This window comes from Hyla sarda, chromosome 3, assembly GCF_029499605.1.
Source record: "Hyla sarda isolate aHylSar1 chromosome 3, aHylSar1.hap1, whole genome shotgun sequence".
NCBI classification, from domain to species: Eukaryota; Metazoa; Chordata; class Amphibia; order Anura; family Hylidae; genus Hyla; species Hyla sarda.
In genome coordinates, this window is record NC_079191.1 from 414,594,594 (window position 1) to 414,612,439 (window position 17,846).

General features: G+C 46.0%; 1 protein-coding gene across 3 annotated transcripts in view; it reads left to right on the top strand.

The window, feature by feature from the left end:
- Positions 1-17,846, top strand: part of PPP2R5A (protein phosphatase 2 regulatory subunit B'alpha) — a 118,027-nt gene that overhangs the window by 65,409 nt on the left and 34,772 nt on the right. For all 3 annotated transcript variants that reach the window (XM_056568263.1, XM_056568264.1, XM_056568265.1), the window contains exons 2-3: positions 6,017-6,213; positions 14,980-15,081. In XM_056568263.1, coding sequence (XP_056424238.1) covers positions 6,017-6,213; positions 14,980-15,081 — 299 coding nt within the window. The remainder of the gene's footprint in view (positions 1-6,016; positions 6,214-14,979; positions 15,082-17,846) is intronic.

The window sequence follows — 17,846 nt, forward strand, 5'->3', positions numbered from 1 at the left end:
TGCATTCATTTAGACACCCTAACAAAAATATCACATCAATATTTAGTTGAGCCTCCTTTAGCAGAAATATTGTTGTTTAGATGCTTTCTATAGCTGAAGTAAGGGTCTAAATGAAGGTATTTTGGACCATTCTTCCTTCCAGTTCAGTTCGGTTTGATGGTTGCCGAGCATGGACAGGCCGCTTCACATCAGATTGTCAATGATATTCCGGTCTGGGGACTGGGATGTCCATTCCAGAACATTGGACTTGTTCCTCTGTAAAAATGCCAGAGTAGATTTTGCGCAGTGTTTTGGGTCCTTGTCTTGTTGAAATATCCGGCCCCGATGTAATTTAAACTTTGTGGCTGATTCCTCTACGTTATTCTCATGTATTTACTGATAATTGACTGAAATACATGCGACCCTCAACTTTTACAGGGATGTGGACTTCCTATCGCCTAACGTGCCGGGACATGCAGTTCTGGGGGCCGGGCAGGCTTCGGGCAAGCAGGGCCAGACCGGACAAGTCCGGCTGCACTCGACAGTCTGTATGGAGCGCACTCCCGACTCCTGCCCGCTCCTTACTCTGCAGCCTCCAGCTGTTCTCAGTAGCCAGGGGCTGCCGCTAATAGCCAGTATGCAGCGATCGCCACGACTGGCTATTAACCCTTTAGATCGCCGCTGTTAAAGCTGACAGCGGCATCTAAAGGGACATGTGAATGCTCCCTGGTGGGCTAGTGGGGTGATCGCGATCCACTATATAGGTAGCCGGAGGGCTTACCTCTGTTTCCCTGGTGTCCGTGGCTCTTTCATTGATAGAGCCTGGCTGGACCAGGCTCTATTAATGGATTGCACAGCACACAGATCAATAGAGTTCAATAGAACTCTATTGATCTGTGTGAGGAATCTGATTCCTCCTAAAAGTCTAATAAAGTGTAAAAAAAAAAATATATATATAAAAGTTTAAAAGGCACATTAACTCCTTCCATGTTAAAAATTAAAATCACCCCCTTTTCCTATATAAAAACATGTAGACATAATAAAATAATGTGAATTCAGGTAGAAAACAGACATGGTCGCACATCTACAGTCTTGTATAATGATCTGATTGCTTCATCATAATATCAAAAACTAACAGGTTGTTAGTATACATTTTGATCAAAAGTACAAAGCCCACTCGCCACGTCAAGGCCACCTATTTACAGTGGGTCCCTAACGTCCCTAGCATAAAATGGCGTAGCACTGGGCGGCGACCACCACCGCCGCAACACCAATGCCCACAGGGGGAACGACCCACTGGCAGAGCTGCCCCAATGCCACTCAAACCAGTCCATGGGTCGCACCTCCCCACAGACACGGCGCCACGGCAGCAACGGACGCCGCACAGCACCACACCAGTGTGAACAAGGTGTAATAGCTCACTTACCATGTGCTCCCAGTCAGACTGAGAGGCTGCTAGGAAAGAAATGGCCCTAGTGTGGCTAACTACTACTTATATAGGGTTGGGCTGAGGGGGTGGGGAAGAGTGCAGCACATGTTCAAACAAAAAAACAAGAGGGGATAGAAAACACAATGGGAATTGTGCTGGTGTCGCAGCGGTGGTGGTCGCCGCCCGGTGCTACACCATTTTATGCTAGGGACGTTAGGGACCCACTCTAAATAGGTGGCCTTGACGTGGCGAGTGGGCTTGTACTTTTTGATCAAAAATGTATACTAACAACCTGTTAGATATTATGCTGAGAAGCAATTAGATCATTGTGCAAGATTGTAGATGTGCACCATGTCTGTTTTCTACCTGAATTCACATAATAAAAATAAACATATTTAGTATCACTGCATTCATAATTGTACAAACTTTTTAAAATATAACATTATGTAACCCATACGGTAAATGACGTAAAAGTAAAAAAAACAAAAAACAAACCACAGAATTGCAATTTTTATAATATCCCAGAAATATGGTACCGATACAAAAAACAGATTGGGGGGGGGGGGGAAGCTACAGGGGTCAAAAAATTTCAATTAAAAAAGTTACGATTTTTTTTAAAAATTAGTAAAACATGACGGAAACTATACAAATCTGGTATTACTGTAATCAGGTGACCTAAAGTATCAAAGCAACATGTTATCTCAACCACAAGGTAAATGGTGTAGAAAAGACGACCACCAAAGCTGCAAAATAATCTTTTACTATTTCACTTCAACAATTAAAATTTTATATATATATATATATATATATATATATATATATAAAATATATATTTTTTTTTTTTTTTTTTTATTATAATTTATTTATTTTTTTGGGTTTGGAGAATGTTATTGAAAAATTAAAAGGTATCATTAAAGCGAAAATTGGTCTGGACAAGTGAATCGTCATGAGGGACAAGTAGATTTAGGTCTGTTTTAGTCCCGTGGACAAGTAGTTTTTTATTAAATTTCCACACCCCTGTTTAACTATACTCCATGTACCAGCACTGACCACGCAGCCCAACAGTATGATGGAACCTCCACCAAATGTTACTGTGGGTAGCAAGTGTTTGTTTTGGAACGCTGTGTTCTTTTGACGCCATGCATAACGCTATCCTTGTTATGACCCAATAACTCCAACTTTGTTTTATCAGTCCGCAGCACCTTTCTCCAAAATGAAGCTGGTTTGTCCAAATGTGCGTTTGCATACCGGCTGATCAAAACACTAAATTACTTATAAATGAAAATCATGGAAATTGTCAGGGGTGCCTAAACTTTTGCATATGACTGTGTATGTATGTTGTGTGTGTGTGTATGTATGTATGTGTATATAATATATTAGGGATCGGTCGATACCCTGTTTCCCCTGTTACACCCTACCCGAAAATAAGCCCTACTGGATTATCGGGGTGGGCTGCAATATAAGCCCTACCCCGAAAATAAGACCTAGAGCCAGGGGTACTCAACTGGCGGACCGCGGCTGCCAGTAATGCAATGCGGACCCCCCCCCCGCCGCCACCTTTTGCTGGTCCCTTGGCAAGTTAAATGAGCCGGGGCAGGGACGCTGTTGCTTTAAAACGTCTGTGCGTATGCACGCTCGACGTCACGGAACATGTCCCCTGCCCCGGGCGGCTACCGGTAAGCTGCAGAAGGAGATCCCGCCGCCGCTGAGAGCTTCAGCTTCAGTTGTGGAGGTGGGGAAGTGCTGGTTTATTATGGCAGAGGGGTGGGGGGGGGGCTGTAGCAGTGTGTAGGATGGGGGGTCTGCGGGAGTGTGGAGGATGGGGGGGGGGGCTGCGGGAGTGTGGAGGATGGGGGGGGGGGGCTGCGGGAGTGTGGAGGATGGGGGGGGGGCTGCGGGAGTGTGGAGGATGGGGGGGGGCTGCGGGAGTGTGGAGGATGGGGGGGGGCTGCGGGAGTGTGGAGGATGGGGGGGGGCTGCGGGAGTGTGGAGGATGGGGGGGGCTGCGGGAGTGTGGAGGATGGGGGGGGGGGGGCTGCGGGAGTGTGGAAGATGGGGGGGGGGCTGCGGGAGTGTGGAGGATGGGGGGGGCTGTATAGCAGTGTGGAGGATGGGGGCTGTGGGAGGATGGGGGGCTGTGGCAGTGTGGAAGATGGGGGGGTGGGGGGTGCGGCATCCTCCACACTGCTATAGCCCCCTATCCTCCACACTCCTGCAGCCCCCCATAAATAAATAAGCCCTTCCCTGAAAATAAGCCCTAGTGTGTTTTTTGTGACTGAAATTAATATAAGACCCGGTCTTATTTTCGGAGAAACACGGTATCTATTTTTTTAGGGCCGATAGCCGATAACTTATACCGATATTCCGGTATAAGTTATCGGATATTTATTCCCCGCTTTAAATAAATGAACTGCAGCGGCTTTTGCGGTGCCAGAGACCGCTGCCGCCACCTGCTTCTCTCCCCCTGCCTGTCCTGGGATCCTCCTGAGCCCTATTCCCCCCTAACGTGTACTCCCCCCCCCCCCCCCCCCACTGCACTGCGCCGCACCCCCCCCACTGCACTGCGCCGCACCCCCCCCCCACTGCACTGCGCCGCACCCCCGCACTGCACTGCGCCGCACCCCCCCCCCACTGCACTGCGCCGCACCCCCCCCCACTGCACTGCGCCGCACCCCCTCCCCCACTGCACTGCGCCGCACCCCCCCCCACTGCACTGCGCCGCACCCCCCCACTTCACTGCGCCGCACCCCCCCCACTGCACTGCGCCGCACCCCCCCCCCCCACTGCACTGCGCCGCACCCCCCCACTGCACTGCGCCGCACCCCCCCACTGCACTGCGCCGCACCCCCCCCCCCCACTGCACTGCGCCGCACCCCCCCCCCCCCACTGCACTGCGCCGCACCCCCCCCCCCCCACTGCACTGCGCCGCATCCCCCCCCACTGCACTGCGCCGCACCCCCCCACTGCACTGTGCCGCAACCCCCCCACTGCACTGCGCCGCACCCCCCCCCCCACTGCACTGCGCCGCACCCCCCCCCCACTGCACTGCGCCGCACCCCCCCCCCCACTGCACTGCGCCGCACCCCCCCCCACCGCACTGCGCCGCACCCCCCCCACCGCACTGCGCCACACCCCCCCCCCCACTGCACTGCGCCGCACTCCGCCGCACCCCCCCACCGCACTGCGCCGCACCCCCCACTGCACCGGCCAGAGACCACCGCTGCCCCATTGCCTCCCCCATTCCCAGTTCTATAATTACCTGTTCCCTGGGTCCGTGCTACTTCTGGCTCCGGCTGCACTAGTCATTGCGCAGCGCACAGCGTAACACAGGACGCCGGGAACAGGTAATTATAAAAGCGGGGATGGGGGAGGCAATGGGGCGGCGGCGGTCTCTGGCCGGGGCGGTGCGGGGGAGGGGCATTATCTGATTATCGGCAAGGTAATTGCCGATACCGATAACGTCCACAATCGTGACTATCGGTCAATCCCTAAGAAAGATATATATATATATATATATATATATATATATATATATATATATATCTATCTATCTAATATAAATAATTATAATCTCTATCACATGAACATTTATTTTGCTGTCAGTTCTGGTAACTAAACAGTAGGCATCGATCGGATGGATTGCGTGCGGCCATGTACTGTGTGACAGTATGGATTAATGCACCGGATCATCCACACATGTCACAAAGGCTTAGACGTCTCCATTATCGGCATTATTGGCTTTTTCACAGTGTGGGAGAGAGTTCAGCTGATTCTCCGCTCCCAGGCAGATGACAGGCGACCACATTGGCACTGGAGAGGACAAGCTATTTATCTTGTCACCTTACCCCAACTTTCACTGGAAGTTTTCTAGCGACTGTAATATTCAGAGACAGTAAAATATAGATGACGTCCTAAAATTGCACAAAAAAAGTGGTTCTATAGGCAGGTGGTCTTCTCTAACAATGCACAATTAATCAGGTCTGGGTAAGGGGGTTGGCTTTTGGGGAACAGTAGGTTAGCTTTTTTCTTCTATTGAAAAAAAAAAAAAAAAAAAAATAATAATAATAATAATAAAAAATAAAAAAATATTTATATATATATATATATATATATATATATATATATATATATATTTATATAAATAAATATAATTTTTTTTGTTGTGGCCTTGGATGTAGACTGAATTGCAGCCCTCTAGTGCAGTGGTCTTCAACCTGCGGACCTCCAGATGTTGCAAAACTACAACTCCAAGCATGCCTGGACAGCCAACGGCTGTCCGGGCATGCTGGGAATTGTAGTTTAGCAACATCTGGAGGTCTGCAGGTTGGAGACCACTGCTCTAGTGGCTAGTGTGTAAACTTAAGCGACTTTATGACTTTTTGTATCTTTTGGTTCTGTACCTGATACAAAGTAACCACAAAAGTTTCATATTGCCTTCCTAGAGAATTGTGTGTAGTTTTCTCCTAGTGACTGGTACAGGAAGCTCGGTCATAACCACCAGTCAGATTTCTGCGTTTAGCATCTGTCACAGAATCCTTGTGTTTTATGAGTGTAGGTGTAACCCATCCTACCTGCTGTACTGACATGTCTGTGTTTATGCCCCTATAGATGCTACATCCGGCGATCAGCAGGATCTCTTCTGTCAGAAGTTGCAGCAGTGCTGCGTACTGTTTGATTTTATGGACTCTATATCAGACCTGAAGAACAAGGAAATCAAGAGAGCCACGCTAAATGAACTGGTGGAGTATGTGTCCACGAATCGAGGGGTTATCATAGAGTCTGCGTACCCTGATATTATAAGCATGGTAAGACCTGCTAATGGAAATGTTACTACACTGCAAATGGGCGTCCTAAAGGGATTAGAAACTCTGGTTTATTCATCTAAATGGGACCGAGCTGCAGTTCAAGAAACGGCACGTGGACAGGAGACTGTGTGTGAGGGGGATTTACGGAATAATACTTTCTTATGGGGCTTGATAGTTTCACGTGTCAAATATACTGTATATTTTTCACTTTGGATTTGCATTCTCAGTATTTTGCAGGATTTTAAAACACTCAGGCTTTTTAGGAAACTGCTATAGAAAAATAGGCTCTGGGGTTATTGTGATTGGCCTATAATATCTACAGTGTTGGAGTTTGTATATTTAGTTTTCTGTAGTTTATTTTTTTATGTGCACTGTCAGATACAAAAACTTTTTGATATGTTTTAAAGCATGTATAACCAATAGGTTTTGCAATTGCTTTCATTAGAAAATGTTCTGTATTTCATATTGAAAAATCCAGTCAAACAACTGCCCCCCCCTGCCTGCTTGGACACATACTAGTCCTGCTGTGTCCATGCATCATCACCTATGTCATGGACACATTTCCTTGATAGACAGCTGTGAGCGCAGGGATCACAGCTGGGGGAAAAAATCCTCCCACCATCAGCTTGTGTCCCACTACTGTTAGTGAGGACAAGCTGGGAGTTGTAGTGTTGCTAATGCTAGGGAAGATGTGAGCAGACAGCATACTGAGGGAGGGGGCGGAGACCTGCACAGTGAGGCCACACCCCTCCCTTTGAGAGGAATTCAGACTAGTGAGCTAAATTAAAAGTGTAATAAAAAAATAAAGGTGCTAGACACATAAAAATTAGATGTACATGGTCAGGATTAGGTACTGAGTGATATATTTAAAAAAAATGTTTTTTTTTGTTGGATCTGACGGGTGCGCTTTAAGGTTCCTCTGAGAAATAGTATGAAAAAAAAAAAAACACTGGGACCCAGGTATCTAGTCGTTGAGGTGGATCCCAGCAGCTGCTCTCCACCCCACTTGCACTGAGTGATGTCTCTTCCTATACACAGGTAGGGAAAGAGGTGTCACTCAGGGCTCGTGGGGTGGGGACTGCCCATTGGGACTACTTACCTGCCTCCTGGGTTTTTTTATTAAACTATGATTTCTCTGAAACACCTGAACATTTTGAAGTGAATGTGTGTCGACATTGTTCTCCCTGCGCCTGTTTTATGCCTTCTGTAGTTTGCCAGCCTATTATAAGCAGTTGTTTATTATTTATATACAGATAGATCAATGTAATGCATATGGAATGGCTTTATTAATAGCCAATCCTAGGCAGAATCCGAAGCCTAGCTAAGGCCTCAGGCTGCCCTAGTTTAGGTACCACTGATGACTTATCTAAAGAACTGTTTAGATGCTGCGTTTGCTATTGATCGTGGCATCTAAAGAGTTAAATTAGGGACATCAGAGTGGTCACCAATGGTCTATTATTTCCAACTGGTATCTTCTTTCACTTTTCCCATGATTTAAATGTACATCATGGGTCAGGAATGAGTTAACCCCTTAACGACATCGGACATAAATTTAAGTCATGGTGCATTGGTACTTAACGCACCATTACGTACATTTACGTCATGAACATGACCGTGAACACTGGCCGATGTCCGCCATTAACCCCTCAGATGCCATGATCAATACAGATCACGGCATCTGCGGCAGTGTGGCACTTAATATGGATGATCGGATCGCCCGCAGAGCTGCTGCGGGGATCCGATCATCTGTAATGGCGGCCAGAGGTCCCCTCACCTGCCTCCTGCCGTCTCCTTGGGTCTTCTGCTCTGGTCTGAGATCGAGCAGACCAGAGCAGAAGATGACCGATAATACTGATCAGTGCTATGCCCTATGCATAGCACTGAACAGTATTAGCAATCATGTGATTGCTATAAATATGGGGACAAATAAAGGAAGACAGTCACCCGTTTTCCCTTACTATAACCCGATACACGCGGTTATAGTGTGGGTGAACAGGAGACCGATGTGGGGTCTCGGACTGCTATACCTACCTGCAGTCCGGAGCCCCGATCCCCTGAAGGTCCCCCTCTTCCAGTGCTGACTTGCACTTTGAGGCGGGTCCGCCGGCTAGATTTAAATATTCGTAAGCGCTGGTCACGTGAGCGCTCAGTAGGCACAATTGCTCACTTGACCGGAGCTTATGAATATTTAAATCTAGCAAGCGGGCCTGCCTTAAAGCGCAAGTCAGCACTGGAAGAGGGGGACTTTCGGGGGATCGGGGCTCCGTACTGCAGGTAGTTATAGCAGTTCAAGACCCAGCATCAGTCTCCTGTTCACCTGCACTATAACCCCATGTATCGGGTTATAGTGCGGGTAAATGGGTGACAGTTTTCCTTTTAAAGTGTCAAAAAACAAAAATGTAAAAAGTAAAAAAAAAAATGTGAAAAATTCCCTCCCCCAATAAAAAGGTAAAACGTCCGTTTTTCCCATTTTACCCCAAAAAGTGTAAAAAAAAAAAATGTAATAAACATATTTGGTATCGCCGTGTGCGTAAATGTCCGATCTATTAAAATATTATGTTCATTATCCCATATGGTGAACGGTGTAAACGTAAAAAAAAATCCAAAATTAGTTTTTTGTCACATTCCCAAAAAATTTATAAAAAAGTATTAAAAGTTTTATATACGCAAATGTGGTATCAATATATAGTACAGATCGTGGCACAAAAAATTAGCCCTCATACCGCCGCTTATACGAAAAAAATTAAAGTTATAGGTCGTCAAAATAGAAAGATTTTTAATTTACTAATTTGGTTAAAAACTAGTTTTTTTTTTTTTTTAAGCGGTAAAATAATAAAGTATGTAATCATGGGTATCATTTAAATCGTATTGAAGAAAAACGTGTCCTTTTTCCGTAAATGTTATGGCACGAAAACGAAACCTTCCAAAATGTGCAAAATTTTGGTTTTCTTTTCAATTTTGCCGCACACAGTATTTTTTTGGTTGCGCCATACATTTTATGGTAAAATGAGTGATGTTATTACAAAAGGATAACTGGTCGCGCAAAAGACAAGCCCTCATACTAATCTGTAGATGAAAATCTAAAAGAGTTATGATTTTTAAAAGGCAAGGAGGAAAAAACGAGGTCTGGTCCTTTAAGGGGTACTCCGGTGGAAAACTTTTTTTTTTAATGAACTGGTGCCAGAAAGTTAAACAGATTTGTAAATTACTTCTATTAAAAAAAATCTTTACCTTTCCAGTACTTTTTAGCAGCTGTATGCTGTTGTCCACAGTGCTCTCTGCTGACACCTGATGCCCGTATCAGGAACTGTCTAGAGCAGGTGAAAATCCCCATTGCAAACCTATGCTGCTCTAGACAGTTCCTGACACGGACAGAGGTGTCAGCAAAGAGCGCTGTGGACAACACAAAAAAGAAAGAACACAAAATAGAAAATAATTTCCTCTGTAGCATACAGCTTCTAAAAAATACTGGAAGGGTAAAGATTTTTAATAGAAGTCATTTACAAATCTGTTTAACTTTCTGGCACCAGTTGATTTAAAAAAAAAAAAAAAGTTTTCCACGGGAGTACCCCTTTAAGGACAAAATGGGCTTGGTCCTTAAGGGGCTAAAATATATTATTGATCCCACACAGTGAATGAGGTAGACTCCCTGTCCCCTAAAAAAAATTAGATAAAATGCGATCAAAAACGTTCATTAAGTCCCCTAAATTGTTACCAATAAAAACAACTCACCCTGCAAAATGCAAGACATCACATAGTTCCTTAAAAAGAAGTCATGGCATTTTAAAGCAGAATTGCCAGTGCCACTGGGTGTGACCTGAACTGTGACTTTGCTCTGTTATTTTTATACATATCCTGTTTGTTATTAGACCTTTTTATTATATAGGGCTTGTAGGATGTTTTAAAATTTATAAGTGCCCAGACATGGACAGAATTACACAGAACTTGCAGTTATATTAATAGCATCCAAGCATCCGGGCTCCGTGTCAGTCCATCAGTCTCCATGGCAGCCTGGTAAACGTACATCAACATGGCTTCCAGAAGAGAGGGCCCGTCCTGTGCAGATGAGCTGATGATGGACAAGACCGACCCGCGCCCCGAGCAGTGACGCCTCACACATCGCATTACTAGTGCAGATTTCAGCTAAAACTTTTCTTTAACAACCTTAGGAGATAGTATTTTTTTTTTTTAAATATAAAGCACACCGTAAATCATGCCAGTAAATGTTTCTCAAGGATTTTCTGTAAAAAAAATAAATAAATAAAAAAAAAATTTTTCTCACAAAAAGCTGGATTATAATCAGTAGGTGAGCTGCCATATCTCAGAAAAGGAATGAAATTTTACATATTGGAACTAGGGATCGACCGATTATCACGATTTTGGGCATTATCGGTATCGGCAATTACCTTGCCGATAATGCCCACCAACGCACCCCCGACCCACCGCACCGCGTCGCACCCCCCCCACCGTAGTGCTGGGCGGTATACCGGTATGAACCTGATACCGTTTCTTTTTTTTTCTCCCACGGTATGGAATTTTGCCCATACCGCTATACCGGTCGGGCCCCTCCCCCACCCTCCGAGTTAATAAAAAAAAATTAAACTTACCCGTAATGGGGGTGGTCCGGGCCATCCATCCTTCCTGTAGTGTCCGGCGGCATTCCGGGTGGAGGGTGAACCGGTCCGGGCTGTCCTTCTCCGGGGGTCCTCTTCTCCACTCCAGGCAGGCTCCGGCCTAGTACGCTGCATAGACGCCGCTACGCCGTGACGTCAGGTGCGTCACTGCGCACGGGCGTCACTGCGCAGCGGCTTCTATGCTGCGTTACTAGACCGGAGCCTGCCCAGAGTGGAGAAGAGGACCCCCGGAGAAGGACAGCCCGGACCGGTTCACCCTCCACCCGGAATGCTGCCGGACACTACAGGAAGGATGGATGGCCCGGACCACCCTGACAGGTAGGGGGAGAGAAGCGGGTGGTGGCGGCCTATGGCACCGCAAAAGCCACTGCAGTGCATTGATTTAAAGCGCCCGCTTTAAATCAATGATCTGCAGCGGTGTTGCGGGGGGATAAATAGCTGATAAGTTATACCGGAATATCGGTATAAGTTATCGGCTATCGGCCCTAACCTCCACCGATTATCAGTATCGGCCCTAAAAAAAACGATATCGGTCGATCCCTAATTGGAACTATAGATCTGCATCTGTCACGCTCATTTGTTTTCATGAAAAGGAGCTGATGGTCAGAAGAAAACTGTATACTGAGGTCCGAAATATGTGGCAAACTTATAGCTCTCTGAAGATTTGAGTTATGTAGGAAGTTCCAGTCCCATAGTCCATGTATAGGGAACACCAGTGTGGAATACCACTGCTTCGTTCATATGGGAGACTACAGACCTCTATTTACGAGATTGCCGGTGGTCTTATTTATCCTCTGTCCTTGGGAAAGGGTATAAGTGCTGTTGCGGTTTGGAGTTTGTTTTTTTGCCAGACAGTCCTAGGTCAACTGCGATCGATTGATCCATCGAAATAATGTTAAAGCCGTTCTATTAACAGGTTTGGCACATGGCAAAATAGGCCATGGGATTAATGTGATCAGCCTGTAATATCTACAGTGTTGGAGTTTGTGTATTATCTAATGTTTCAATTCTTTTCTTGAGGTTCCATGGTTTATTTTCAAACTACAAGAAGCCTATCGGTCGTTCTCTCTCGTATCGGTCGTTCTCTCTCGTATCGGTCGTTCTCTCTCGTATCGGCCGTTCTCTCTCGTATCGGCCGTTCTCTCTCGTATCGGCCGTTCTCTCTCGTATCGGCCGTTCTCTCTCGTATCGGCCGTTCTCTCTCGTATCGGCCGTTCTCTCTCGTATCGGCCGTTCTCTCTCGTATCGGCCGTTCTCTCTCGTATCGGCCGTTCTCTCTCGTATCGGCCGCTCTCTCTCGTATCGGCCGCTCTCTCTCGTATCGGCCGCTCTCTCTCGTATCGGCCGCTCTCTCTCGTATCGGCCGCTCTCTCTCGTATCGGCCGCTCTCTCTCGTATCGGCCGCTCTCTCTCGTATCGGCCGCTCTCTCTCGTATCGGCCGCTCTCTCTCGTATCGGCCGCTCTCTCTCGTATCGGCCGCTCTCTCTCGTATCGGCCGCTCTCTCTCGTATCGGCCGCTCTCTCTCGTATCGGCCGCTCTCTCTCGTATCGGCCGCTCTCTCTCGTATCGGCCGCTCTCTCTCGTATCGGCCGCTCTCTCTCGTATCGGCCGCTCTCTCTCGTATCGGCCGCTCTCTCTCGTATCGGCCGCTCTCTCTCGTATCGGCCGCTCTCTCTCGTATCGGCCGCTCTCTCTCGTATCGGCCGCTCTCTCTCGTATCGGCCGCTCTCTCTCGTATCGGCCGCTCTCTCTCGTATCGGCCGCTCTCTCTCGTATCGGCCGCTCTCTCTCGTATCGGCCGCTCTCTCTCGTATCGGCCGCTCTCTCTCGTATCGGCCGCTCTCTCTCGTATCGGCCGCTCTCTCTCGTATCGGCCGCTCTCTCTCGTATCGGCCGCTCTCTCTCGTATCGGCCGCTCTCTCTCGTATCGGGCGCTCTCTCTCGTATCGGCCGCTCTCTCTCGTATCGGCCGCTCTCTCTCGTATCGGCCGCTCTCTCTCGTATCGGCCGCTCTCTCTCGTATCGGCCGCTCTCTCTCGTATCGGCCGCTCTCTCTCGTATCGGCCGCTCTCTCTCGTATCGGCCGCTCTCTCTCGTATCGGCCGCTCTCTCTCGTATCGGGCGCTCTCTCTCGTATCGGGCGCTCTCTCTCGTATCGGGCGCTCTCTCGTACCCGATCGTTCTCGCCTCGTACCGAGCGTTCTCGCCTCGTACCGAGCGTTCTCGCCTCGTACCGAGCGTTCTCGCCTCGTACCGAGCGTTCTCGCCTCGTACCGAGCGTTCTCGCCTCGTACCGAGCGTTCTCGCCTCGTATCGAGCGTTCCCGGTGTCTCTTAGGAGTGCTATGGTAAATCCGATTGTATAAAGGTCGTTCTAGCTATGGTCTGTTGTTCTATCCTTGTGTTAGGGCCACACGTCTTCACCTCTGCATATGTTTAGTATTGCATTCACCTGGCTTGGTCTTATTGCAGCATCCCTCCCACCCTGAGCACTTTGCGTTCCCTGTCACATAGTGAAGCCCTCCAGTCCATCAGCTGTGACGTGTGTTGTTACACAGCTCCTCCCGTGTCCTGCATCCAGTTCTCTGCATTCAGGTTTCCTCCTTATGTTTGGCAGGAAACTCTGTTTCCTGTATGTGATATCACCGCAGACACACAATGTATTTTCCACTTTCACTTGTGCAGTCGACTGTAGTAATGTTTTTTTTATTTTATTTTTATCATCCCTTCTCCTGATTCTATTACTCGGTGGATGTTTTAGATTATGATTTTAGCTCTTTTGCACTCCTCGTGCCTGGAGCTCATGGTGATTTTTTTCGTGACTTTCTGCTTTAGCGTGTAGGTCTCCAAACTGTGGACTTCTATATGTTGCAAAACTACAGCTCCCAGCATGCCCGGACAGCCAATGGCTGTCCGGTCATGCTGGGAGTTGTAGTTTTGCAACAGCTGGACGTCCGCAGCTTGGAGACCACTGTCCTAGATACGTTATATGAAAGGAATCTTCTTTATTCTCTGGGAAATAAAAGTCCTCGTTATGATCCTTTTCAAGCAAAACTATGACACAACCTATTCACCTATTTCGTTGTATTGTACTGCAGTTTTGTTGCTGATAGCTGTGCATAGAAAATCTACACCAAATCTGCTTCGTCTGGATGTAACCTTAAAGGGGTTATCCACCATAAGGGGATTTTAGTACTTACCTTCCAGACTGTAATGGACATGCTTCTTAAGGAGCCGCTCTTGTCTTGGGGCTAAATGGCTTGTGGCTATTTCCTGTTGGAGTTCCCTCCCTCCAACTAAAAGTCCCATGATTCCTTGTTAGTGTTAGGTCACTTTTCTCACTTCCACAAACCCCACCCATGGAAACACACCTGTGATCCCTTCCATGCCATAGACCAGTGTTTTCTGACCAAGGTGCCTCTAGCTGTTGCAAAACTACAATTCTTGTAGAATGATCTCCCTCCCACCCAGTGGTCCCTCCACCCATTGAAGCAAAGACAGGTTTCCCTCTGAACACCTGACAAGTGATGTAATATCTTGGGCCGCATTGCAACCTGGGAAAACCTGAGACATTTTGTATGCTTTTTAAAAATAAACGTTGGGGCAAAAATCTCAAAAGAATTGTGAGACCACCATAAAACACAGGTACAGACACTATATTATCAACTACACTAACTTTACAGCCCCTTTGGCTTAGTCAAATAACAAAAAGAAAACTGGAATACTCCTTTAAATTCCAAATCAAGAGACAGTAGTTTTCAGTAACTTCCCCTGTTCACCCCATACGTATGAATGTTTTTCCTATTCTTTTACATCACAAGAACCTGGCAATTTATAAGGGTGTGTAGACTTTATTTTTTATCCACTGTGTGTGTGTGTGTGTGTGTGTGTGTGTGTGTGTGTTTACATATATATATATATATATATATAATTTAATTTGTGTATTTTTAGATTATAAATGCATATATTTTTATTTATTTTTGTCAAGCTTGTGGCCACTGAATTATATACATGTAGTCCTGAGGTACAGCCCCAACATCATCCGTACTTGACTAATTTCCATTTCCTTTTTTGGTGATTTTGCATTTAATCTTTGTTGTTTTTCTCACTTTTTCCCCCCCCCCCCCACAGATTTGTTCCAATATCTTTAGAACGCTCCCTCCTAGTGACAATCCTGACTTTGATCCGGAAGAGGATGAGCCAACGTTAGAAGCTTCATGGCCTCATATACAGGTAGACCTACTCGCAGCACAAATATAACACATTGGGGGTGATTTACTAATGTGATCCCACTGTTTCTTATCTGGTTTTGTGCCCAAATTGTGTTGCACGCTTTGTGTGCTAGAAATTGCCATCCAAAAAACCTGACCAACGCTCTATTTTACTCCGAAAACCTGAAAAGGGGGCATGGCTGCTATAAAATAAAAAAAATAAAAAAAAACTGTTTTGGAAAATCCCAACATATTTACTAATGTTCTTACGCAAAATGTGGTGGATCTGAGCTCTTTAAAACCCATAGCTCAGAGCTGTTGTTTAAAGAAAGAAAAAAAAAAGAGAAAAGCACCAAGTTAGTAAGTACCGTGGAAAAATACCTGTTAAAAAAAAAATCTGCAAAGAAATCTACTCTCCATTAGGAAATCAGGGCTAATATATCAGGAGTGTTCCTTTAACTGTGTCTTTCCCTTACTAGTAGAGAGAGCAGGGAGGAAAGAAAAGGCAGAGATGGCGCTCCGATGGTGTAGTATGTCGAGAATAGGTATTTTTTTAGGAAAAATCAAAGGATGCTCACCTTTTTCTGTTGTTGGAGCAGGCACAACACTGATGCGTGCTTTGAATGTATATGTCGGGAGGCAGCCGGCCGTCCCTCCTGCTAGGCAAGAGGTCTGGAATCAATGTACAGATGTGAAGTCTGGGTTGCCTGGCAAGGCTAGCCAGATGTACAGTGGAAATCCAACTTGGTGGCTAGGTTGGCGCACGCCCCGAGGTAGACACAGAAACGATGTGAAGTTTTAAAGCTTTCAGGTGCAGAACGTGTTTCGAGGGGGCACCCCTCTTCGTCAGGTTCATAAAAAAAACTTTATTATGTACCTGACGAAGAGGGGTTCCCCCTCGAAACGCATCGTTCTGCACCTGAAATAAAGCTTTTAAACTTCACATCGTTTCTGTGTCTACCTCGGGCGTGCGCCAACCTAGCCACCAAGTCGGATTTCCACCGGACTTCTGGCTAGCCTTGCCAGGCAACCCAGTCTCCCTTACTAGTAGTGACAGATATTAAGGCCATGTGCAAAGCTCAACAATAGGTTCATCCTAAAAAGACCTCACTGATGCTGAGGCAGAAATCCTGTATAAGAAGCGGCTGATGCCAGGGAATGTGGATGTTTCTTTCAGGACAGATTAATGGCATCTTGTACGATGCAGTACAGAGTGTCCATTGTCCAGTAGCGCGCCCTGTAGAGCATCCTTGTATGTAAGTCTTGTGATTTGGCGGAGACCTTGGTGTCAGTCACATGATAAATCCAAGAGAGCCACTTAAAGTGACGTTTATGCATACATTTAACCCTTTAAGAGCAGTTAAGGGGCCTTTTTACTACATCATCGCGTTTTTTTTTTTTTCAACCCTGTAGGAGTTTTTCATTGTTGTTGGAAAAACTAGTATTTTTAGTTCTGTAGCTCACAGAATGTTATCCAAAATAAGGAACAAATGGACATTAAAGAATAATAAGCATATAACGAACATAGAAATACGAGAGAGGATTGTACCCTAGGTGCAACATTTGGCCAGCTCGGTCTATCTCTAATCTTGGTCTTGATCTGTGAGCTATCCTTTTTATCCTTCTTATATAACTAACACAGCTAAAGCAAGTCCTTACATATAAAGGTCATGAAGAGCTGCTAGATGCTGTAAATAAGGTTATACTTTGGGGACAGAAGCTTCTTCAGGGTCTGTATAGAACACAGAATGTACCAGAAAAAAATAAACTAAAGATGCCCTCAACTGATATACAAGGGAGCAACTTATCCTGGCCTGGGTAAAGAGCAGTACGGAACGTGTGGTACCTGCCTGTACTGTAGGGAGGCGCTACAAGACAGCCAGTCAGTGCATGCACTTCAGTAATACATTTTTTTTTTTACAAGTGCCAAATGGCAAATCTAATCGGCCAGATCTTACAGCCATTAAAGGGGGTACTCTACTGGCCAGCGTTCGGAAGTAAAATGTTCCGAACACTGATTTTGCGCTGCGGGGGTCGGCCACACCGTGGCCGACCCCCGCAGCGCAAAGACAGCATTCGGAACATTTTACTTCCGAACGCTGGCCAGTGGAGTACCCTTTTAAAGGGGTACTCCGGTGGAAATTTTTTCTATTTATTTATTTGTTTATTTATTTTTTTATCAACTGGTGCCAGAAAGTTAAATAGATTTGTAAATTACTTCTATAAAACTTCTATTAGCTGCTCAATACTACAGAGGAAATTTGACTTTTCTTTTTCGAACGAAGTGCTCTCTGCTGACATCACAAGCACAGTGCTCTCTGATGACATCTCTGTCCATTTTAGGAACTGTCCAGAGGAGCATATGTTTGCTATGGGGATTTTCTCCAACTCTGGACAGTTCTTAAAATGGACAGAGGTGTCAGCAAGAGAGCACTGTGCTCGTGATGTCAGCAGAGAGCTCTGTGTTCCAAAAAGAAAATAATTTTTCCTCTGTAGTATTCAGCAGCTAATAAGTACTGGAAGATTTTTTTTTATATATAGAAGTAATTAACAAATCTGTTTAACTTTCTGGCACCAGTTGATTAAAAAAAATAATAATAATAATAATAATTTCTTACCGGAGTACCCCTTTAACACATATCCCAGATCTAGACTGTCTGTAGCATTGTATGGTGAGTATTATTTCAGGTTACAGTGGTATTTTCTGGACCATTCTATGTGTTAAATATTGTAACCTGAGGCCATTTTATCTTGAGGGGGGGGTCACTGTAGTTATGGATATTCAGC